Raw genomic sequence first — 24,310 nt, 5'->3', positions numbered from 1 at the left:
GTGCTGGAGAATGACCGGGCAGAGCACTGTGGGAATCATCATCACCGGCACGGTGACTGTCCGGCACAGACGCCATCCATGACATTGGTGGCATCTTCCTCGGTGCTGGAGAATGACCGGGCCGAGCACCAAGGTAAACATCGTTACTGCCACGGTAACAGTCTGTCACCGACGCCATTCTGGACATCGGTGGCAGTTTCCTCTGTGCTGGAGAATGACCGGGCCGAGCACTGAGAGAAACATCGTCGCCGGCACCGACGTTGTTCCACGTTCAGTGCCGGCACTGATACTTCACCAGCATCAATGTCCATTGAGCCGGTTGCGAAGCGGGCCTTGGTAAAAGAGTCTCCATGCTCCTCTGCACCCGAGGCACCGAGGCGTTCCCCACCGACACCAGTGCCGGGTACTGAGCCACCACAGATTCATGTGGAAGTGCCAGTAACGCCTAGCCTGTCTCCCCCTGTAGCTGTGCTACCTATACCAGCTTCCAGGGAGGAGTTGGACGTCCTCGTCCATCAGGCTGTCCTCGATGCCTTCTAGAATCTACTAACACCGTAGCCATCGATATTCGCACCGTTTTGGCACCGCCTCGTTGTGGCACCTACCAATGACAGCCTAAGTCATTGATACCGACTCGTCCTTCTGAGCCTCCACAGACCCCTATACCTATCCCGGAATCCTCGAAGGGCGATGGGCACTCTAATCCCGCTTCAGCACCGATCCCATCGAGACATAAGTAAAGGACATGTCTGAAACTATCCCTTTTGACCTGGTCACTAAAAAGGACCAGACGTTTTCGGGAGGATCTAGGTCATAACATCTTCCAAGAAACATATTGGTGTAACATATTGCTATTTAGCAGCTATATTTGACACAACACCAAGGGAACCTCTCTGCCATCCACAGGAAATTCGAGCAACATGTGATTGCTTCGAAACGTCCTCCCGTTTCCAGCAACAGGACTCCTTACTCTAGATGGTAACCTGGCTTACGGCCCCTGATTTACGGCCCGAAGTCTAAGATAAACTAGCTGACTTGCCATGCACCGCAGATAATCTCTTCGTGCACAAGATCCAGCAGACAGTGGCTCAATTTCAAGACCACCGCGAGACCCTGCGACAGCTCTCTACGTTTCTTGCACAGCAAAGAGGGATGCTAGAAGGACCTTTTACCACTCACGCTCCCACGTGAGACCAACTGATATCCAGATCACACCATCTCCGCCAGTCGGATAGGCTCCTGGATTTTTCAACCTTGCCAGAAAACAGAACGGTCCATCCCACTGAGGACCAGGGCTCAGGATACCGTTCCCCGGACGCAACAAGGCAGAGGAATTTAATCCCGCTATTTCCTACTTTCAAAGAAAACAGGCGACCTCGACCCATCCTGGACCTCAGAAATCTCAGCAAATTTCTTCAGAAAGAAAAGTTCCGAATGATGTCTCTATTGCCTCTATTCTCTGGACTTTCTATACGCTTCCTAGTGAGTCGTCAACATTTTCAATACCAAGTTCTGCCATTAGAACTAGCTTCGACAACTTGGGTATTTCACCAAATGCCTAGCAGTGACTGCTGCTCATCTACAAAGAACAATAGCATTCACGCGTTTTCTTACCTGGACAACTGCCTAATAAGGAGTCAATCCAAACAAGGAGCTCTAAATTCTCTAAGACTCACTATAAATCTACTACATTTGGCTGGGAATTCTGATCAACTCCCATAAATCCCATATGGAGCAGATCTGGGCACTACAGTCACAACGGTTTTCCTGCCCAATAACCGCGCAGACATCCTATCAAATTGTCCACATCTCTGCGTGAATGCAACATAGCCTCAGCCCATCAGTTCTTCCATTGCTAGGCCACATGGTTTCCACGATCCACGTCACTCCTATGGCCAGACTAGCCATGAGAAAAACTCAGTGGATTTTAAAATTTCAGTGGCTCTAAGCCATTCAATCGCTTTCGTTCCTGATCCATATCTCACCGATCCAGTAACCAAATCCTCAGATGATCTTGGCCACGGTCGCATCCAACTTGGGTTGGAGAGCTCGTAACAACACCCTCCAAACCCAAAATGCTTCCACTCCGCTCCACGAAAAGTTTCAGATCAACTTCCTGGAGCTTCGAGCCATGCGTTATGCCCTTTATGCCTTCAAACACTGCCTCTCACACAAAACTTTGAGGATACAGACAGACAACATAGTGGCAATGTGGTACTCGAACAAACAGGGACGCACAGGCTCTTATCTGCTCTGCCAGGAAGCCGCGCAGTTCTAGGCCTGGGCCCTTGCACACTCCATGCATCTCTGGGCCACTTATCTAACAAGCATACCGAACATACTAACAGACCATCTCAATCAATGTCTCCATCCCTCAAGTGGTCTCTGAATCCGTGTGTAGCGAGCAAAATCTTCTAGCGCTGAGGAGAACCAACCATTGACCTCTTGTGTCCGAATCGAACCACAGAGTGGACAGATTCTGCTCCCTACACAGGCTTCGAAATGCGTTAGCCATGGACGCCTTTGCTTGCCCCTGCAACAAAGGCCTCCTATATGCGTCTCTTCCGATACCGCTCATAGCCAAAACTCTCGTGAAGCTACAGCAGGACAAGTTTTCAATGATTCTCATAACCCCTTACTGGCCTCGACAAGTATGCTTCCCCATACTTCTCAACCTATCACTCCAGGAACCAATTCGCCTGCCCACAGGTCAACCTCATAACACAGTCTCACTGATATTCTCAGGTACTTGTAGCTTCACGAAAATCTTCCACACACAAATCTTACCATTCAAAATGGGCAACATTTACCAAATGGCGTGCACAAAAAGTTATTGGCCCCTTTTTCCTGCCTTACTCCATCTCTATTAGGCTATCTGGTCCCCAGACATCCTCCGCATGGGTACACCTCTGTTCCATCTCAGCGTACCACCAGGGAGTAGGGGATGCCCTGTTAACGGCTCGACCCCTTATGAGTCGGCTTATCATGGGTTTTCTACAACTTAAGCCTCCTCTACGATCACCAGTTACGGAATGGGGCCTAAATGTAGTGCTTACAAGGCTCATGCATTCCGCGTTCGAGCCTTTGCATTCCTATAACATTAAAATTCTAACATGGAAAATTCTTTTCCTCGTAACCATCACCTCTGCTAAAAGGGTCAGTGATTTACAAGCCCTTGTTGCATACTCGCCCGACACTAGGTTCTTCCGTGTCTGAGTGGTCCTCCGTACTCACCCTAAATTTCTTCTTAAAGTGGACACAGCCTCTCACCTTACTCACAGACCAATACAGTAAAAATCACGGGAGAGCAGGCAGCGCCCACTCTCCTGTGCGCGCAATTCAGAAAAATAAATTAGTCAAATTAGGGCCCGCGGTAAAAAGAGGCGCTAGGGACACTAGCGCGTCCCTAGTGCCTCTTTTTGGACAGGAGCAGCGGCTGTCAGCGGGTTTGACAGCTGACGCTCAATTTTACCGGCGTAGGTTCTCAAGCCGGCGTCCGGGTTCGGAAACCGGACGCCGGCAAAATTAAGTGTCTGGTTTTCAAGCCGCGGGCCGATTAAAAAATTATTTTTTTTTTTGGATTATTTTTAACTTTTGGGACCTCCGACTTAATATCGCTATGATATTAAGTCGGAGGGTGTACAGAAAAGCAGTTTTTACTGCTTTTCTGTATGCTTTCCCGGTTCCGAGAGAAATTACACCTACCTTTGGGTAGGCGCTAATTTCTGAAAGTAAAATGTGCGGCTTGGCTGCACATTTTACTTTCTGTATCGCGCGGGAATAACTAATAGGGCCATCAACATGCATTTGCATGTTGCGGGCGCTATTAGTGTTTGGGGGGGTTGGACACGCGTTTTCAACGCGCTATTATCCCTTACTGAATAAGGGGTAAAGCTAGCGCGTTCAAACGCGGGTTAACAGTGCGCTCCATCGGAGCGCACTGTACTGTATCGGCCTGTCAGTCTATAGTCTGCCCACTCTTTCCCAAGGCCTCACTCTCACTAGAGCGAGAGGGTTTTGCACACCTTGGACTGCACACCTTGGACTGTAAGTGTGCACTTGCATTCTATCTAGAAGGCACTGCACTCCATAGGAAATCCACCCAACTCTTTCCTTCTTTGACAAAGACAAGCTGCGAGTTCCAGTGGGCAAGCAAACTCTCTCCAACTGGCTTAGCAGACTGAATCAAATTCTGCTATGAGGAAGCAAACCTTCCTCTCCAGGGGTGAGTGCAGGTACATTTTGTAAGGGCCATGGCAACATCGGTAGCACAGTACCAATTAGATTTTACAGAAAAGGTGTTTGTGGGTTTTTTTTTTCCTTTTCCAAAGCTTTGACTCATAACTCCTTGGCAATGTGGGCTGCAGTGCTTTCTTGCTACAGAGAGCATATATGGCATAAATTCTTGTTTGCATCTGGAATTTGGTTCGGTCTTTTTGGTAGGACCACATTTTGCACCTAGTAAGTATTTTCTCTTAATCTGATTGTTTTTATTTGATCAAGATTCACATGATTCTAACTTTCTAACAAAAGTGATCAAGGCAAGGCAGTTGAATCTGTCATTTTTTTCCTTCATACAGCAAATGTTCTGATTTGGTGGAATTCATAAGAACATAAGATATACTCTACTGGGTCAGACCAAGGGTCCATCCAGCCCAGTATCCTGTTTCCAACAGTGGCCAATCCAAGTCATAAGTACCTTGCAAGTACCCAAATATTAGATAATATTTAATAATAATATTTAATAAAAATAATAATAATAAAAATTAGATAATATTAGACAAGCTACTATTGCTTATTAATTACCGTAATAGCAGTTTATGGATTTTGCCGCTAGGAACGTATCCAAACCTTTTTTTAAACCCATTTACACTAACTGCTGTAACCACATCCTCTGGCAATGAATTCCAGAGCTTAACTATGTGCTGAGTGAAAAAGAATTTAGTTTTAAATGAGCTACTTGCTAACTTCATGGAGTGCCCCCTGGTCCTTATGTTCTTATGTCCTTCTGTTATCTAAGAGAGTAAATAACCATTTTACATTAATTTGTTCAAGTCCTTTCATGATTTTCAATCATATCCCCCCTCAGTTGTCTCTTCTCCAAACTGAACAGTCCTAACTTCTTTAGACTTTCCTCATAGAGCAGCCGTTCTATGCCTCTTATCATTTTGGTCACCCTTCTCTTCACTTTCTCCAGTGCAGCTTTATCCTTTTTGAGATGCGGTGACCAGAATTGCACACAGTATTCAAGGTATGGTCTCACCATGGAGCGATAGAGAAGCATTATGACATCCTCTGTTTTATTTGCCATTCCCTTCCTAATAATCCCTAACATTCTGTTTGCTTTTTTGACCGCCATAGCACACTGAGCAGACAATTTTAATGTATTATCCACCATGACGCCTAGCTCTCTTTCCTGGGTGGTAACTCCTAGCATTGTGTAACTACAGCAAGGGTTATTTTTCCCTATATGCATCACTTTGCTCTTGTTCACGTTAAATTTCATCTGCTATTTGGAAGCTGAATCTTCCAGTCTCACAAGGTGCTCCTGCAATTCATCACAATCTGCTTGAAATTTAGCTACTCTGCATAATTTTGTGTCATCTGCAAATTTGATCACCTCACTTATCATACCGCTTTCAGATCATTTATAAATATAGTTAATATTTGTAACCTATCATTAAAATCATCCATTGTTCCTGAAGACTGGAGGATGGCCAATGTAACACCAATATTTATAAAGGGCTCCAGGGGCGATCCGGGAAATTATACACCAATGAGCCTGACTTCAGTGCCAGGAAAAATAGTGGAAACTATTCTAAAGATCAAAATCACAAAGCATATAGAAAGACATGGTTTAATGGAACACGGTCAACATGGATTTACCCAAGGGAAGTCTTGCCTCACAAATCTGCTTTTTTTCTTTTTTTTTTGAAGGGGATAAAGGTGAACCGCTACATGTAGTGTATTAGTCAAACACCTTCTGAAAATCCAAAGTCCCTCATGAGAGGTTTCAAAGAAAACTAAAAAGTCATGGGATAGGATGCGATGTCCTTTCATGGATTACAAACTGGTTAAAAGACAGGAAACAGAGTAGGATTAAATGGTCAATTTTCTCAGTGGAGTGCCTCAGGGATCTGTACTTGAACTGGTTCTTTTTCAATGTATTTATAAATGATCTGGAAAGGAATACGACGAGTGAGGTTATCAAATTTGCAGATGATACAAAATTATTCAGAGTAGTTAAATCACAAGCGGATTGTGATACATTACAGGAGGACCTTGCGAGACTGGAAGATTGGGCATCCAAATGGCAGATGAAATTTAATGTGGACAAGTGCAAGGTGTTGCATATAGGGAAAAATAATTCTTGCTGTAGTTACATGATGTTAGGATCCATATTAGGAGCTAATACCCAGGAAAAAGATCTAGGCATTATAGTGGATAAATACTTTGAAATTGTCAGCTCAGTGTGCTGCAGCAGTCAAAAAAGCAAACAATGTTAGGAATTAAGAAGGGAATGGTTAACAAAACGGAAAATGTCATAATGCCTCTGTATCGCTCCATGGTGAGATCGCACCTTGAATACTGTGTACAATTCTGGTCGCTGTATCTCAAAAAAAGATATAGTTGTGATGGAGAAGGTACAGAGAAGGGCGACCAAAATGATAAAGGCGATGGAACAGCTCCCCTATGAGGAAAGGCTGAAGAGGTTAGGGCTGTTCAGCTTGGAGAAGAGACGGCTGAGGGGGGATATGATAGAGGTCTTTAAAATAATGAAAGGTCTTGAACGAGTAGATGTGAATCGGTTATTTACACTTTCGGATAATAGAAGGACTAGGGGGCACGCCATGAAGTCAGCAAGTAGCACATTTAAGACTAATCGGAGAACATTCTCTCAATCAACGCCAGAGGATGTGGTTAGTGCAATTAGTGTAGCTGGGTTTAAAAAAAGGGATAAGTTCTTGGAGCAGAAGTCCATTAACTGCTATTAATCCCTGCAGTAAATCCATGGAGAAGAAACAATTCCGCAGGAAGAGCTGGATTTTGCAGCCCTTCCTGCAGCCATGGAATTATGGGCTTCAATCCATTTATAGTACCTAAAATATTGTTCCTTCTTTTCCTCTAACCCTCCACTGCAACTCTTCTTTTAACTGTTGTGTATTTTATGTTTGTAGGAGCAAGCCTCATGGGTATGTCAGTGTGAGGAAGTCATGGTACAGAAGCTGGAGCAGGATTTTAAGCTCACATTGCAGCAGCAAAGTTCCTTGGATCAGTGGGCCAGCTGGCTGGATAATGTGGTAACTCAGATTCTGAAACCCCATGAAGGAAGCCCCAGTTTCCCCAAGGCTGCCAGACAGTTTTTGCTCAAATGGTCATTTTACAGGTGAGTTGACATTTTTAACTTTACAATTTGTCTTCACCCCTTCCTTGCCAAGGTGCCAGTAATCATAGTTTTAAAAAAGGCCCTCCACTAGTGTAAGCTGGAGTCATCAAAATACACAATAATTCCGACAGTTCATCTAAGAATTTATATGGCAAGTGGCATATGTTTGCTGCGTATAAGACTGAAGTGGTGATTGGTGGTTGTACTGATTATCAAGTGATCACTGTAGTTAATTCTGACAGTCAAACTATAGCTAATATTCTCACAGGACAAGCAGGATGGTAGTCCTCACATATGGGTTAAATCACAGGATGGAGCCCTGTACAGAAAACTTTTCTGTCAAATTTTCTACAAAGTTTTGACTGACACTGGCACACTGAGTGCACTGAGCATGCTCAGCCTGCAATTATCTTCTTTTTTCTGCTCTGCAGTAAGGATAGCGGTTAGGGTCTCTGAGAAATTCTAACACTTTTTCCGCACAGAAACACTTAAACTTTTACTTCACAAACACTTTTCCCTGCACGGGTCTCCCTTCGCGTACGTTTATTCAACGCTCGGTGAGTACTATGTCCTGTTTTTTCGGTCGGTTCCTGTCACCTTCCTGGCCTGCCAACCGACTGCGACCTTCCCTCTCCCTATGTTTTTAGTTAGCCACACATAGCCTGCGAGTGACCCTCTGTGACACTCTGCCTGGTTATTAGCGCTAGTGGGACAGGGACTTCCATGGTTTCTGTTGCCGCTAGGGCCCCTATCAATTCAGGTCCTTCGATTTCCTCGGTACTCTCGCGCAGTCGATGCCCCCATCGCTATCGTCTGTACTCCCTTCAGACCGTCCTGGACTCTTAGATGCCATCGGTACCCCTCCCCCCGTGGTACACTAATGCCATCGGTCCCTGCATCGTTTCTGTCAGTGCCATCCATGTTTTTCATACATGGCACTGATTTTTCCTTGGGTTTCATCGGTGCCATCATTGCCCGGATGGATGCCATCGATGTACACCTTGTCTCGTCTGTGCCATCCATACCCGGGTCAATGCCACCGTCGCCCGGGGCACTCCCATCGATGCCAGAGTCATTTCCATTGATGCCATCCTTTATTTTATTGATGCCATCGATGCCCAGGACATTTCCATCAATGCCCAGGTCGATTCCATCGATGGGCGTCGATGCCCAGGTCGATTCCATGGATACAGTCGACGCCCGTGGCCATGCCACCAATGCCATCGGCGCACGCCTCCATACATCGATGCCCTCGATGCCCATGTCATTTCCATCGGTGTCCTCAACGATCCTATCGATGCGGTCATTGACTCCGTCGATGCCGGTATCTTTTTTTTCCGATGCCAACGATGTTTTTTTTTTATTATTCGATGCCACATCGTTCTCATAGATACCTACGCTGATGCCTTCACTGCTTCCGTCACTGTCACTGTCATTGCTCTGGCCGAGTCATCGACATTTTTCATATATATTTTTGACGATACCCTTGAGGCTGCTTCGGCCGCTATCAACACCGTCAATACCGACATAGCGCCGTCACGTAATGTCCTCGCCTGAACACTGTGCTCCATGCTTTGGGTTCTTATTAAAGCCCCGTATTAGCCTACGACACTACATAGTGCCAGGAGCAGTGCAGGCATGCTGACAGTCCACCATCAGTTGCCATCCAAGACAGCGAGGGCATCCATCTCGGCACTGGGGAAAGACCGGGCCAAGCACCGTGGCATGCATTGTCACCGACACGGTGACCATCCGCCACCGATGCCATCCAGCACATTGGTGCTATCCTTCTCGATGCTGGACAATGCTCAGGCCGAGCAACATCACCACTGCCATCAACACTGTACTGCACAGTATTGGCAGTCCTTGGTGCTCCAGAAACACCGGAACGAGTTCCGAAGAATTCTGCACTGGCGTCACGAGACATCGAGTCGCTGCGAAAAGGGCCGGGTTCACGAGATGTTAATCGGCTCCCCTGTTCCCGAGGCATGCCCCACCAACATTGGTGGGGGATTGCGGCCCTCCACAAAATACTACAGTGATAGCGCCAGCCACGCTCAGCCTGTCTCCTCTATACCTGCGCCACCATACCAGACATCAGAGTTGAGACGGGCATCTACTCCCTCAATGACTCCTGAAATCCATGGAGCCAGCAATCTTCACTGGCTTGTCCTTCGGCGATCCACAGCTTCTGCGGCATTCCCATTGAGATGTGTTCTCTAATTCAGGCCACATGGTTCAAAAAGTTCTAGGTCATGTACCTTACAAGAACCGTATTAGTGTCACTTATCGCTATGCCAGCTATGTCAGCCACAATACCAAGAGAACCTCTCTATCATTTCTTTGGGATTGCATCAGGGCATCCTCCCTTCTTCAGCAACGAGGCTCTGTACTGATTAATGCTCTCGCTTTTGGTTCCTGCTTCAGAACCAAAGTTCCAGGTGCATTCGCTGATCCAGCAAATACTGCCTCAAGTGCAAGTCCACCTCGAAGCCTGACAACAGGTCTCGGTGTCTCCTTGTACAGCACACAGAAATGCGGGTAAGACTTTACCGCTCACGCTCCCGTGGGAGGTTACATGATATCCAGATTTCATCAGCCCCTCCAGTAGGACACCTCCTGGTCTCCCAACTGGCCGGATATCAGAGCTGCCACCCCACCTTGTACCAAAGTTCCCGGTACACTCCCCCAGACGCTACAAAGCGCAGGGGGGGGAGGGGGGGAGTTTTGATTACACTATTCTTTCTTTCAACAGAAAGTAGTTACTCTCCGCCCATCCTGGACTTCAGAAATACCAACTTTCTTCAGAAGGCACAGGTAAAATGATATCTCTCGTTACCATGCTTCCATATCGCAGTAAGTACATTACCTCTAATCTTTCTATGTGCTTCATGGTGAGTCAACAATATTATAATCCCAAGCTCTGCCGGTTGCACCAGCTTCGGCAACTGGGGTATTCATTGAATCACTATCGGTGACCGCTGTTTCTCTGCAGAGTGCAACATCATTCACTCTTTCCTTGCATGGACACCTGCATAACCACAGTCACTCCACGCAAGGAGCTCTAACTTCTTCATGACTCACTATACATTTACCAACTGGGATTACTGTCACTGCCATAAATCCCTTATATAACACTTCTGGACACTACAGTCATAATGACCTTCCTGTCCAGCATACGCGCAGACATTCTAATAAATTCTTACATGTCCCTGACTGCATTTTTCCATAACCTCAGCCCCTCAATTCTTCATTGTCGGGCCAAGGGGTTTTTTCACTATGCACTTTCCTCATAGATCCAAAACTGCTATGTGTTAGATTCAGTGAAATTCCATTATCAGTGGGTCTAAACTGTTCAACCGCTTTCGTCCCTCATCCATATTGCAGATCTAGAACCAAAACCTAGTCTGATTCTGCTCATGCTTGCATTTACTCAGTGTTGTAAAGTTTGACCTAAAAGCTTCCCAACCCAATATGCATCTACTCCACTCCAGGCACAGTTTCACATGAATTTCCTGGAGCTTGTAGCCATGCGTTATACTCTTATGCCTTCCAATACTGCCTCTGCAACAAATCTTTGTGCATACAGACAAAACATCATAGGGACAATGTGCTTTCCAACATACAAGCACGCACAACTTCTTAGCTGCTCTGCAAGGAAGCTGCGCAGCTCTACCCTTGGCCCTTGCTCACTCCATGTATCCTTGGGCCACTTATCTAAGAGATTTACTGAACGCACTAGCAGACCTTCTGCATGTAGGTTTCCATCCTCTTGGATGGTCTCGGAGTATATGTGTAGCGGGAAAGATCTTTTAACGCTGAGGTCAACCGAAATTGCCCTCTGCGTCAGAATCGAACCATACGGTGCACAGATTCTACTGCCTACACATGTTTCCAATGCGTTCCCATACATGCCTTTCTTCCATCAAGGGCTTCTTAAATGTGTCTCTTCTGCTGCCTCTCATAGCCAGCACTCTTCTAATGTTGAACCGGGACAGGGTTCACTATTCCTCAGACCCACATCCTGGCCGAGACCAGTATGCTTCCCATACTTCTCAATCTATCACACCAGTAACCAATTTGCCTTCTCACAAGTCAGTCTCAAATTGTAGACTCACTGTTGTTCTCAGCTACTGGTGGCTTCACAAAACCTTCCACACATAAATCCTACCATTCAAAATGGCATGATTTACCACATGACGCATACAAAAAGGTATTTCCCTTTTTCTTTTTCTACACCACTCTTTTCTCTTGCTCCCTCGGATTCTGCTCCCCAGACATGCTCCGCATAGGTACACCTTTGTTCCAATTGGTGTATCGTTTGGGAGTGGGGATACCCAATTAACGGTAAACCCCTTCTGAGTCAGCTTACCATGGATTATCCACTGATCAAGCCGCCTCTATTTTCACTAGTCACGGAATGGAACCTATATCTTATCCTTATAAGTCTCATACATTCTCCGTTCGAGCCTTTCCATTTCTCTCATTTCACAGTTTGACATGGGAAATTATTTCCCTCATAAATGTCATTTCTGCTAACAGGGTCTGTGAGTTACACACCTTGTTACATACTCATCCGACCCTGCGTTCCATCTTGACAGAGTGGTTCTACGTATTCAACTTCATATCTTTCTTAAGGTAGACGTTGCATCTCACCTTAATCAGAATATACTCTGCCCATTTTTCCCAGCACCTCTCTCTCACCAAAGTGAGAGGGTTTTTCCACTTCTTGGACAGTAATAGTGCACTTGCATTCTAACTAGATCGCACTACATTCCATAGGAATTCCACCTAACTCTTTCCTTCTGTGGCAAGAATCAAGCTGCGAGTTCCAGTGAGCAAACAGACCTATTCCTCCAAATTAATGGTCTCTATCTCTTTTCCTACCAACAAGCAGGCATTTCACTAAAACACTGTGTGTAACCACACTCTGTTGCATCCGTCCCAGCCTCAATGGCTTCCCCTTGGTCGCTGCTGCTTGTACATATTTATCAGGCTGCAACCTGGAGTGCTCGCCATACCTTCGCAGCCCATTATTGCTTAGATACGACTAGCCGGCAAGCTCCATGTTTGGCCAGTCCGTCTACTCTTATTCTTTTCGGTTTAACTACCCAACATCCTTCCACCAACCCGTTAAGGGTTTCAGGATGCCCTCCGTTCCAAATTCCACCCCCATCATTGCGCCTTTCGCGCGTCTTGGGTGCATTTGGTGCACTCTCGGGCATCCTCAGCTCGGTACTCACCCATATGTGAGGATTTCCACCCTGCTTGTCCTGTGAGAAAGCAAATGTTGCTTACCTGTAACAGGTGTTCTCACAGGACAGCAGGATGTTAGTCCTCACGAAACCCACCCCGCCACCCCACGGAGTTGGGTCTGTATACGTTTTTACTTTTATTTTAGTTTCGCTTGCGCTTTTAGCTATAAGACTAGACTGAGGGAGACACCTGTGGCTCATAGGGATAATTGCAGGCTGAGCATGCTCAGTGCACTCAGTGTGCCAGTGTCAGTCAAAGCTTTGTAGAAACTTTAACAGAAATGTTTTCCGTACAGGGCTCCATCCTGTGATGTCACTCATATGTGAGGACTAACATCCTGCTTGTCCTGTGAGAACACCTGTTACAGGTAAGCAACATTTGCTTTTTCTGACCCACTTTACAGTTAATGAGTAATGAGTAAAAGAGATAGTATTGTCCTTGTGGAAATACTTCTGAGCCTGATGCAAAGCCTAAGGACCCTTAGCACATAAGGCATTAACAAGAAATAGAGGGAATTCTATTATGAACTTCTTTTTTATTTTTAAATTAAAATATAGTTTAAATCAATAATTTAAATATTTTTATTATTTTTCAAAATTACTTTATTTTGGAAAAGTGGTACATAAATTGTTCTGTATGTTATACATCTTTGTCTTGGGCAGATAGATTATCCAACCACTTTCCCCTTGTATATTTTGTAGCTTACAAAACTGCTAAAACTCTAAACTGGTCTCTTCTCAGCTCAGTTTCTTGACCTTGACTAGTGCAGTTTGAGCATGCAGTCATGCTCTTTTAAGAAAATGGAATAAAGTAAACACTTGCCAACAATATATATTCAAAAACCTAATCACAATAGTGAGAAAATGTATATAACTATAAAAACAACTTCACCTGTACCAGCACAATATCTTTACAAAATATTGTGAAAACATTTGACCATCATATCTTGGCACTTGGACTTCATGGAATGATCCAGTGCCTTATGCCCAAAATTGTTCTTTCTGGGATTATAATCATCAGTCATGAACAGTGCAAAGCTGCGTTGCTAATGTCCATTTATGCAAATAAAACTTCATTCAAAACCTCTTTCTAATATCAGATCCAAGAACATGGTGCATAAATTTAGAGATCAATTCTCTCAAACAGGAATTCTTGGAATTGTTAATTAATTCAATAATTTCTTATCTCATTAATGTAATGTCCACTGTCAGCATTAACTGAATGAAACAGAGTTCAGCATGTGGATAATTGGAACACCAACCCCATGCTGCATTTCGAGAAGTTTTCTTCATCAGGGGTGTCTCAGTGTTAGATAGCCATTCTTAAAATTGTCTCAACAGAAGAGGCTTCTCACAGGACAAGCAGGATGTTAGTCCTCACATATGGGTGACATCATCAGGATGGAGCCCAATCACGGAACACTTTTGTCAAAGTTTCCAGAACTTTGACTGGCACCTACTGGGCATGCCCAGCATAGCATCAACCCTGCAGCCAGCAGGGGTCCCCCTTCAGTCTTCTTTTTTCCACGCAGCAGTAGCCATGCGGGTTAAGGAGCTCTTCAGAGATTCCTGACAGGAATTTTCCACACGGAACTTTTTTTGAAATTTTTTTTTAACAATTTTACCCCACAGGGGTCCCCTTATCGATTTCTTTGCTCCACATTCGAACGGTAAGTTTTTGCCCATTTGCGGTCGATTCCCATCGAGTTTTTCCCTCGCAGCCTATCGGCCATTGACCGCACCGCAACTAAATTTTGTCAAAGCCATGGCGTCGGATTTCCGTCCGTGCCCCGACTGCACTCGAACAATGTCCATCACTGACCCTCACACGGTCTGTGTGATGTGCTTGGGGTCCGGCCACGATGTCCTTACTTGCTCCAAATGTGCCCAAATGACACCAAAAGGTCGCAAGGCTCGGTTCGATAAGATGGGTCTTCTCTTTCGGTGAAAAATCCCAATGCCATCGATAGCTGTGACGTCGTCTGAACCAGTACTGTCTACGTCGCGCCAGCACCAGGAATCTGCTGCTACCCGACCGGCCTTGACGACTCCACGGGTGTTGACTCCCTCTGTTCCCCCTCAAGAAAAACACCGGGGTGAACATTGAGAAAAACATCGACACCGTCATTGTAAAGCTCAGGACATCGATACCGGTAAACCCTCGACATCATCTGAGCCTCCGACAAAGAAGCCTCGTACAGAAAAGGCTTCGTCCTCTTTTGTCTTTGGATCACCGAGGCGTTCCCCACATGGACAGGTGCCAGGATCCGCGATTCCACCTTCACTGGTGGACCCTCCGGCTACGCCAGTGCCACCTCCCACTCCGGAACCGGGTATTCAAGCCCCAGATTTCCATGAGGAATTGGATCGGATGATCCAAGAGGCCATCGGCAAAGCACTCCAGGGCTTCCAACTTCCATCGATACTGGTACCGGTTCCTCCTCTGGTCACCGACCTGATACCCATGATGCTTGCACTGCTATTGGCTACAATGGACAAGTTGATCGGTGCCTTCCACCGGTGGATCCGAGGGAACCGAAGGACCAGACTCCTTCCTCGCCAATTCCCTTGTCATCGGAGGAAGATGAAGAAACACCGCTCTTCATTCCACCATCGGGAGTGCCGCCCCTGACACATCCATCGGTTCCTCCGTCGATGCCTTCAATTCCTCCTTCGGGACCAACGATGCCCAGGCCAGGGCCTTCATGAATAACTCCATTACTTCCTTCTGAAGAATATTTGGGAGCTGGTGATGACCCTTATAATCCTTGGACCGACGATTCGTCCCAGGATTCTGATGATTTACTTTCACAGCCCTCCCCTCCTGATGAAAGCAAGCGTTCTCCTCCAGAGGACCTGTCCTTTATTAATTTTGTAAAGGAGATGTCTGAAACAGTCCCATTCCAGATTCAGACAGAAGAAGACTCTAGACACCAGATGCTAGAGCTTCTACATAAGAACATAAGAAAATGCCATACTGGGTCAGACCAAGGGTCCATCAAGCCCAGCATCCTGTTTCCAACAGTGGCCAATCCAAGCCATAAGAACCTGGTAAGTACCCAAAAACTAAGTCTATTCCATGTAACCATTGCTAATGGCAGTGGCTATTCTCTAAGTGAACTTAATAGCAGGTAATGGACTTCTCCTCCAAGAACTTAGCCAATCTTTTTTTAAACACAGCTATACTAACTGCACTAACCACATTCTCTGGCAACAAATTCCAGAGTTTAATTGTGCGTTGAGTAAAAAAGAACTTTCTCCGATTAGTTTTAAATGTGCCCCATGCTAACTTCATGGAGTGCCCCCTAGTCTTTCTACTATCCGAAAGAGTAAATAACCGATTCACATCTACCCGTTCTAGACCTCTCATGATTTTAAACACCTCTATCATATCCCCCCTCAGTCGTCTCTTCTCCAAGCTGAAAAGTCCTAACCTCTTTAGTCTTTCCTCATAGGGGAGTTGTTCCATTCCCCTTATCATTTTGGTAGCCCTTCTCTGTACCGTCTCCATCGCAATTATATCTTTTTTGAGATGCGGCGACCAGAATTGTACACAGTATTCAAGGTGCGGTCTCACCATGGAGCGATACAGAGGCATTATGACATTTTCCGTTTTATTCATCATTCCTTTTCTAATAATTCCCGACATTCTGTTTGCTTTTTTGACTGCCGCAGCACACTGCACCGACAATTTCAATGTGTTATCCACTATGACACCTAGATCTCTTTCTTGGGTTGTAGCACCTAATATGGAACCCAACATTGTGTAATTATAGCATGGGTTATTTTTCCCTATATGCATCACCTTGCACTTATCCACATTAAATTTCATCTGCCATTTGGATGCCCAATTTTCCAGTCTCACAAGGTCTTCCTGCAATTTATCACAATCTGCTTGTGATTTAACTACTCTGAACAATTTTGTGTCATCTGCAAATTTGATTATCTCACTCGTCGTATTTCTTTCCAGATCATTTATAAATATATTGAAAAGCATTGGTCCAAGTACAGATCCCTGAGGCACTCCACTGTCCACTCCCTTCCACTGAGAAAATTGTCCATTTAATCCTACTGTCTGTTTCCTGTCTTTTAGCCAGTTTGCAATCCACGAAAGGACATCGCCACCTATCCCATGACTTTTTACTTTTCCTAGAAGCCTCTCATGAGGAACTTTGTCAAACGCCTTCTGAAAATCCAAGTATACTATATCTACCGGTTCACCTTTATCCACTTATTTATTAACTCCTTCAAAAAAGTGAAGCAGATTTGTGAGGCAAGACTTGCCCTGGGTAAAGCCATGCTGACTTTGTTCCATTAAACCATGTCTTTCTATATGTTCTGTGATTTTGATGTTTAGAACACTTTCCACTATTTTTCCTGGCACTGAAGTCAGGCTAACCGGTCTGTAGTTTCCCGGATTGCCCCTGGAGCCCTTTTTAAATATTGGGGTTACATTTGCTATCCTCCAGTCTCCAAAAGAAATCATGTCCATTCCTATTCATAACATCCTTTTGGAACTTTTGAAGAGAAACTGGGAGCACCCTGGCTTGGTGGCACCTGTTAATCAAAAAGCAGATGCCACCTACTTAGTTCAGTCAGTCCCGGGCTTTCAAAGAACTCAGTTGGATCATCACTCGGTGGTTGTAGAGTCCTCCCAATGAGGGCCAGACGCTCCAAACCTCATTCATCCATTCCACCAGGGAAAGATCAGAAGTTCCTGGATGCATTTCGAAGACGGGTATTCCATGGATCAATGCTAATCTCTCGCATTGCATCCTACCAACTTTACATGACCCAATATAATAGGGCCTTGTTCACAAAGATTCAAGACTTTGCTGAAGCTTTGCTGAAGCTTTGCTGAAGCTAGCAGTTCCAGGACCAGCTTCATGCCCTAGCACAAAAAGGATTAGATGCTGGCAAGCATGAAGTACGATCGGCGTATGAACATCTTTTCACCGCTTCTAGGGTGTCAGCAGCCGGTATCAGTGCAAGGAGATGGGCCTGGCTGAAATCTTCAGACCTCAGACCAGAGGTACAAGATAGATTGGCTGACCTGCCCTGTGCAGGGGATAATCTTTTCGGTGAAAAGATTCAATCAGCAGTGGCACAGCTCAAGGACTATCAAAAGACTGCGCCAGCTCTCTTTACTGCCTCCTGATCCCTCTTCTTCAACCAAAAGATCTTTTAAGAGGGATTCTAAGAGGCAATTCTACCGGCAGAAAAGATACTATCCCCCGGCGTCCAGGGGTCAGTCTTCTAAGCCTTACCAAAAAGGCCAACCCAGGCAGCCTAGAGGGCAGAAGTCACAACCAGCCACTCAACCAGGTCCAGCGGCAGGTTTTTGACTCCTTTCTAGAGAGCAGTACCCAGCTTCCACTTCTGACCATTCCGGTCAGCGGGCGGTTGTGCCACTTCTTCAACCTATGGCACACAGTTACCACAGATCAATGGATACTGGCAATAGTATCCAAAGGTTACCACTTCAACTTTCTCTCTGTCCCAACGGATTCCGGGGAATCTGTGGTGACTGTGTGCCATAGGTTGGAGAAGAGGCACAACCGGCCGCCGACCGGAATGGTCGGAAGTGGAAGCTAGGTACTGCTACATGCACATTTCAATCACTCTGTCACATCGCAGATTCCTATGATTCCTAGTAGGCCCAAAACACTTCTAATATCAAGTGTTACCTTTTGGCCGAGCATCTGCCCAACGTGTATTCACCAAGTGCCTCGTGGTGGTAGCGGCCTACCTCAGGAGTCAGAGTGTCCACGTCTACCCCCTATCTGGACGATTGGTTGATCAGAGCTCCTTCTCGGCAAGGTGCACTGACGTCCCTTCGCCTCACTTTGCATTCCCTGATCTCCCTAGGGTTTCTCATAAACTATCAAAAATCCAGGCTAGTTCCTTTGCAAACTCTATCGTTCATAGGGGCCGACTTGGACACTCTAAAAGTGAAAGCTTTCCTACCTTAGGATCGAGCTTTCACTCTCGCTTCTCTGGCCCTTCGACTGCAGTCTCAACAACATTCAACTGCACATCACTTCCTGATATTATTGGGTCATATGGCCTCCACAGTGCATGTCACTCCCATGGCTCGCCTCGCCATGAGAGTAATGCAGTGGACTCTAAGATCGTAGTGGACTCAGTCTTCTCAGCCAATGTCCTCCACAATCTACATCACCAAACAGCTTCGGCTATCGCTAGCTTGGTGGACAAACCAATCCAATCTGGTATAGGGCCTTCCATTTCAGATTCCAGAACCTCAAATAACCTTGACAACAGATTCCTCCAGCCTTGGCTGGGGAGCACATGTTGAAAACCTGCAAACTCAGGGCATGTGGTCTCAAGAGGAAGCAAAACACCAGATAAATTTCCTGGAGCTTCGTGCAATCAGATATGCTCTCAGGGATTTTCAGGATCACCGCTCCAACCAGGTCATCCTAATTCAAACAGACAACCAGGTGGCCATGTGGTACATCAACAAGCAAGGGGGAACGGGCTACTACCTCTTGTGTCAGGAAGCTGCACAGATATGGGCGGAAGCCCTTTCCCACTCAATGTACCTCAAGGCCACCTACTTGCCGGGATGGACAATGTGTTGGCGGACAAGCTGAGTCACACTTTTCAATCACACGAGTGGTCCGTCAACCCCACTGTAGCAGACTCAATATTCCAACGTTGGGGTTACCCTCACATAGACCTCTTTGCGTCGATCCACAACTGCAAAGTAGGGAACTTCTGCTCCCTCACTTGCAGCCAACACTTTCAGCCAAGAGACGCTTTCAGCCAAGAGACGCTATCTCATGGGCCAGCGGTCTCCTTTATGCGTACCCTCCACTTCCACTCATTTCAAAGACTCATGAAGTTGCAAAGGGACAGGGGGGCTAATGATTCTCATAGCCCCTCATTGGCCACACCAGGTCTGGTTTCCAATTCTCCACCACCTATCTGTACACCGGCACATTCCTCTGGGGAAGGAACCGCTTCTGATCACTCAGAACCATGGCTGCCTTCATCACCCCAACCTCCAGGCCCTCTCCCTGACTGCCTGGATGTTGAAAGGTTAATACTTCAACCTCTTAACCTTTCAGAGCCAGTTTCCCATGTCCTAGTAGCTTCACGAAAGCCTTCCACTAGGCAGTCTTATCGTTATAAATGGAACAGGTTTATAGGATGGTGTACTTCCAAGTCCATCGATCCCTTCACTTGTCCCAAACCGAAGTTTCTGGACTATCTCTGGCACCTGTCTGAGTCAGGCCTCAAAACACTGACATGTATCAGGGTACATGTCAGTGTGGTAGCCGCCTTCCATAAAGGTGTGGGGGATGTACCCATTTCAGTACAACCCCTTGTCACATGCTTTTTGAAGGGCTTGCTTCACCTTAAACCTCCACTGCACCCTCCAGCCCCTTCTTGGGACCTCAACATGGTTTCGGGAAAGCTCATGAAACCGCCGTTTGAGCCTCTCCAATCCTGTGATCTCCGCTATCTCATTTGGAAAGTGATTTTTCTTTTGGCTATCAATTCTGCTCGCAGGGTTAGTGAGTTACAGGCCTTAGTTACCTACCCGCCTTACACTAAACATCTGCATGACAGGGTAGTACTCCGCACTCACCCTAAGTTTTTGCCTAAGGTAGTATCGGAGTTTCATATCAATCAATCCACTATACTACCCACTTTCTTTCCCAGGCCCCACTCAAACCCAGGAGAACGGGCTCTGCATACCCTTGACTGTAAACGTGCTGTAGCATTTTATCTAGACCAGGGGTGGGCAATTAATTTTCCCATGGGGCCGCATGAGAAATTGGGATGGTTTTAGAGGGCCGGACTAATATAATTAACTCAGTTCTCAATAGCCCTACTTATGAAAAGACAGCAGTTTACCACCAGTGCATGTCCTCTGAGAAAACACAACAAATAAGACCGATACAAACGCTTACATGCTAGCAAAATATCTCATCTCGGTAACAGACACAGAACCGACCTAACATACTCCCAGGATCTGTAGTAATGCACATAAACTAATCCACATACAGTTACACCTGTATTATGGAATACAAAACAGGAGCAACCCTTATCTATGAAAAGGCAACACCACAAATATTAAATCAGGTCCTAAAAACCAATACACCTCTTATTAGGAAAACAGAATAGCAAGCAGCTATAGATCCCCACACAGAAATAATTGTAAAACTATACTAATAAGCAGAATAAATGTTTCAAAACGGCTATGAACAGAATAACATCCAACAATTAAAAACTCATAAAAACTATTAAACATTCTCCAAACACCAATAAAATATTTCAAAAAAGCAGACATCACACAATTAAAATGGCAGTCAAGAAAAATAAACTTAAAGCCATCTTTACTTACCCCCTCCAGCAGCTCTCCTACTCCCCTTCCCTGCAGGCCGTGGCACACACCAGAAGCAGCAGTAGAAGCTAAGCTCTATACTCGTGGTCCTCTTCCTTAGTGCCCATGTCTCTCACACACACACACCATACCAGTCATGCCCCCATGACCAGTTTCTGTCTCTCACACACCAATCATCTCCCAAACAGTCTTTGGCACACACACACCAGTCACCTTCCTGAACAGTTCCTCTCATGCCATACACACACACACACAGGCTTCCCACTCCCGTGTTCTTCTTACATATATGGGCTTCTCACTCTCATAATCACTTTCTCTGTCTCTCTCTCTCACACACACACACACACACACACACACACACACTCACTCACCAGTCTCTCACTCCCATGCTTGTTCTCTCCACATGCACAGGCTTCTCATTCCCATAATCACTTTCTTTCTCTCTCTCACACACACACTCACCAGTCTCTCACTCCCATGTTCTCTTTCAGATATACAGGCTTCTCCCTCCCATGATGTGTCTCACACACACCCAGGTTTCTCACTCCCATGCTCACTCTTCACATGCACAGGCTTCTCATTCCCATAATCACTTTATTTCTCTCTCTCTCTCACACACACACACCAGTCACCTGATCTCACTCATGCATACACACACACAGGCTTCCCACTCCCAAGTTCTCTTTCAGATACAGGCTTCTCCCTCCCATGCTGTCTCACACACACCCAGGTTTCTCACTCTCATGCTCACTCTCTTCACATGCACAGGTTTCTCATTCCCATAATCACTTTCTCTCTGTTACACACACACCAGTCTCTCTCTCATTTCCATGCTCGCTCTCCACTGCACAGGCTTCTCATTCTCTGAATCACATTCTTTCTCTCACATTCACACACACCAGTCTCTTTCTCTCACACACACAGTCACCTTACCAACCAGTCTTTCACTCTCATGCATGCACACACACACACACACAGGCTTCCCACTCCCATGCTGTCTCACACACACCCAGGTTTCTCACTCTCATGCTCACTCTCTTCACATGCACAGGCTTCTCATTCCCATAATCACTTTCTCTCTGTTACACACACACCAGTCTCTCTCATTTCCATGCTCACTCTCCACGTGCACAGGCTTCTCATTCCCTGAATCACATTCTCTCACATTCACACACACCAGTCTTTTTCTCTCACACACACCGTCACCTTACCAAGCAGTCTCTCTCTCTCATGCATGCACACTCACCCAGGTTTCTCACTCCCACAACACCAGGCTTCTTACGCTCATGCTTTCCCACATACCCAGACTTCTCACTTCCATGCTTTTTCTCTCTCACACACACACACACACATCAGTCACCTCCCTGACTAATGTCTCACACTCTCACATACACATCAGTCATCTCCCTGAGCAATCACTTTCATTGTCTCTCACATACACACACACATCAGCTCTCTGACCAGTCAATCACACACAGGCTGGCTGCTTCTCTCTCTTTCTCACTTCCTCTCCCCCCCACCGGAGCACAAATGGGAGCTGCAGCAGCCCCCGAAGGCCAAGAAAGAAGAATCCCATCGGCCGCAGGAGGCTCATGCTGGTGACTCCTTTCTCGATTACAGCCGACGCGGCACGGCTCTTTCTCCTTCCCGCGCACCGCTCCGTGTATCACTTCCTGTTCCGGGTCACGGGAGGGAGGGTGCAGGCGCGGGAAGAAGAAAAGGCCAGCCGCGGGTGCCACAGCTTCTAACACCGCTGCCGTTACCACTGGGCTTGAATGTGCTGACAGCCCAGCGGCAACGGCAGCGGGAGAGACCGGGAGCGCGCGCCACGGACCGGCAAAAAACTCCCGCGGACCGGTGGTTGGGGACCCCTGAAAAAGACCACGAAAGGTGGAACTGGTAGGTAGGTAGGAAAGAAACTCGAGCGAAGACACGCTGCCCGATTGGCCGGTGCTGGGCAAGGCTTGCCCAGCACCGGCCAATCGGGCAGCGTGTCTTCACTCGAGTCACTCCCTCCCCCCCCCACCGAACGCTGTAAAAAAAAAACAGTTCATTCTCCGCTCCCTCCCTCCCCGATTGGCCGGCCAATCGGGGAGCGAGGGAGCGGAGAATGAGGCACGCTGCCTTCCCTTGCAGAGGGAAGGCAGCGTGCCTCATTCTCCGTCTGCTCTCAGCAGTGGGCGGGCCGGTCACAGACCGTAGGCGGGCCGGATTCAGCCCGCGGGCCGCCCCTTGCCCAGGTCTGATCTAGACCGTACAGCTGCCCACAGGAAAAGCACTCAATTGTGAGTAAGCAGACTTTCTCCTCCTGGTTAGTGGACTGTATTTCCTTTTGTTACCAACAGGCAGGCATTCCACTTCAAGACCATGTTAAAGCACACATCAGGGCCATGGCAACTTCAGTAGCGCACCTATGCTCTGTGCCGCTTGCTGACATCTGTAAGGCTGCTACCTGGAGTTCTCTCCACACCTTTGCAGCCCATTATTGTTTAGACAAGACTGGCAGACAAGATTCCATCTTCGACCAATCTGTGCTACGCAACTTATTTGCGAACTGAGGTACCAACATCCTTCTGCCAACCCGGTAAGGTTCAGGATGCCCTCTACCAAATTCCACCCCAGTTCTTGTGCCTGTTGCACATCTTTGGGTACATTTGGTGCATTGCTTGGGCATCCTCAGCTCTCACCTATATGTGAGGACTACCATCCTGCTTGTCCTGTGAGAAAGCAGAGTTGCTTACCTGTAACAGGTGTTCTCACAGGACAGCAGGATGTTAGTCCTCACGAAATCCGCCCGCCACCCTGCGGAGTTAGGTTCGCTTATGATTTATTATTTTATTTTTCGCATGTACTTTTACTATAAGAGGAGACTGAAGGGGGACCCCTGCTGGCTGCAGGGTTGAGGCTATGCTGGGCATGCCCAGTAGGTGCCAAAGTTCTGGAAACTTTAACAAAAGTATTCTGTGATTGGGCTCCATCCTGATGATGTCACCTATATGTGAGGACTAACATCCTGCTGTCCTGTGAGAACACCTGTTACAGGTAAGCAACTCTGCTTTCCGTTTAAACCACAAAGAGATCGGCAGCATTTTTTTAAGTATTGCAGGAGGACTGGTGATGCCACTTTAGTGGAACTGGATTTCTTTCTTGTATGCAATTTGAACCTAAAGCTTCTCAGTACAGTACCTAATGGCCCTCAGTAACATCTTTGCACAGATGGCTGCAATTGGCGACGACATGGTTATCACCCAGACACTTTTAACATGTTGCATGGAGGTCCATGAAAGACATCTT

The 24,310-nt window shown here is 46.5% G+C and overlaps 1 protein-coding gene across 5 annotated transcripts in view; it reads left to right on the top strand.

Moving 5' to 3' along the window:
- RFX2 (regulatory factor X2) overlaps window positions 1-24,310 on the top strand; it is a 705,663-nt gene that overhangs the window by 626,455 nt on the left and 54,898 nt on the right. For all 5 annotated transcript variants that reach the window (XM_029610912.1, XM_029610911.1, XM_029610910.1 and 2 more), the window contains one exon: window positions 7,179-7,387. In XM_029610912.1, the coding sequence (XP_029466772.1) occupies window positions 7,179-7,387 (209 nt within the window). The remainder of the gene's footprint in view (window positions 1-7,178; window positions 7,388-24,310) is intronic.

Source organism: Rhinatrema bivittatum, chromosome 8 (genome assembly GCF_901001135.1).
Source record: "Rhinatrema bivittatum chromosome 8, aRhiBiv1.1, whole genome shotgun sequence".
NCBI lineage: Eukaryota > Metazoa > Chordata > Amphibia > Gymnophiona > Rhinatrematidae > Rhinatrema > Rhinatrema bivittatum.
This window is presented reverse-complemented; position numbering and strand designations above follow the sequence as displayed.